The sequence below is a fragment of the Egretta garzetta genome, unplaced genomic scaffold (assembly GCF_000687185.1).
Source record: "Egretta garzetta isolate BGI_Z169 unplaced genomic scaffold, ASM68718v1 scaffold866, whole genome shotgun sequence".
In the NCBI taxonomy this organism is placed as follows: Eukaryota; Metazoa; Chordata; class Aves; order Pelecaniformes; family Ardeidae; genus Egretta; species Egretta garzetta.
In genome coordinates this window covers 10,854-11,643 of record NW_009259990.1, presented here as the reverse complement: position 1 = coordinate 11,643, position 790 = coordinate 10,854, and the positions used below count along the sequence as shown (strand labels likewise).

The following is a 790-nucleotide window of genomic DNA, read 5'->3' as shown; positions in this document are numbered from 1 at the left end:
GATGAGGGGCACCCAATTGATGAGGGGCACCCAGTTAATGAGGGGCACCCAACGAGATGAGGGGCACCCAATTGATGAGGGGCACTCAACACGATGAGGGGCACCTGAGGCGATGAGGGGCACCCAACGCGATGAGGGGCACCCAGTTGATGAGGGGCACCCAATGCGATGATGGGCACCCAACGAGATGAGGGGCACCCAATCGATGAGGGGCACCCAATTGATGAGGGGCACCCAAGGCAATGATGGTTGGCCAACCCAACAAGGGCTGTCCAAGCTGGGAAGGGTTGAGTAGCCCAAGGGAGTTGGTCAACACATCAAGGGTCACCCAACCAATGGTGGCTGGCCAACCAGTGGTGGTTGGGTGACCCTCATTTGTGTGACAAACTCCTTGTTGGCCAAGCCAACAAGGGTCACCCAATGCAACCAATGATAGTTGGACAACCCAACAAGGGTCACCCAATGCAACCAATGACAGTTGGCCAACCCAACAAGGGTCAGCCAAGCTGGGGAGGGTTGACTACCCCAAGAGAGTTGGTGAACCCAGGGAAGGTCATCCAACCAATGATGGTTGGCCAACCCAACAAGAGTCAACCACTCTGGGGAGGGTTGACTTGCCCAAGGGAGTTGGTCAACCCAACGAAGGTCACCCAACCAATGACGGTTGGCCAACCCAACAAGGCTCAGCCAATCCAACCAGGGTTACCCAACCCAACCATGGTCGATGAACCCAAATTTCTACTGGGTCCTTCTCAGGCTGGTGGCCACGCCATTGGTCGGGCTCTTCCCA

General features: G+C 56.6%; 1 protein-coding gene across 1 annotated transcript in view; it reads left to right on the top strand.

Annotated features, from left to right (window-relative positions):
• The first annotated feature begins 171 nt into the window (after positions 1–171).
• Positions 172–790, top strand: part of LOC104127860 (putative trypsin-6) — a 9,683-nt gene continuing 9,064 nt past the window's right edge. The window contains exon 1 of the mRNA XM_009640566.1: positions 172–239. Within this exon, the coding sequence (XP_009638861.1) occupies positions 172–239 (68 nt within the window). The remainder of the gene's footprint in view (positions 240–790) is intronic.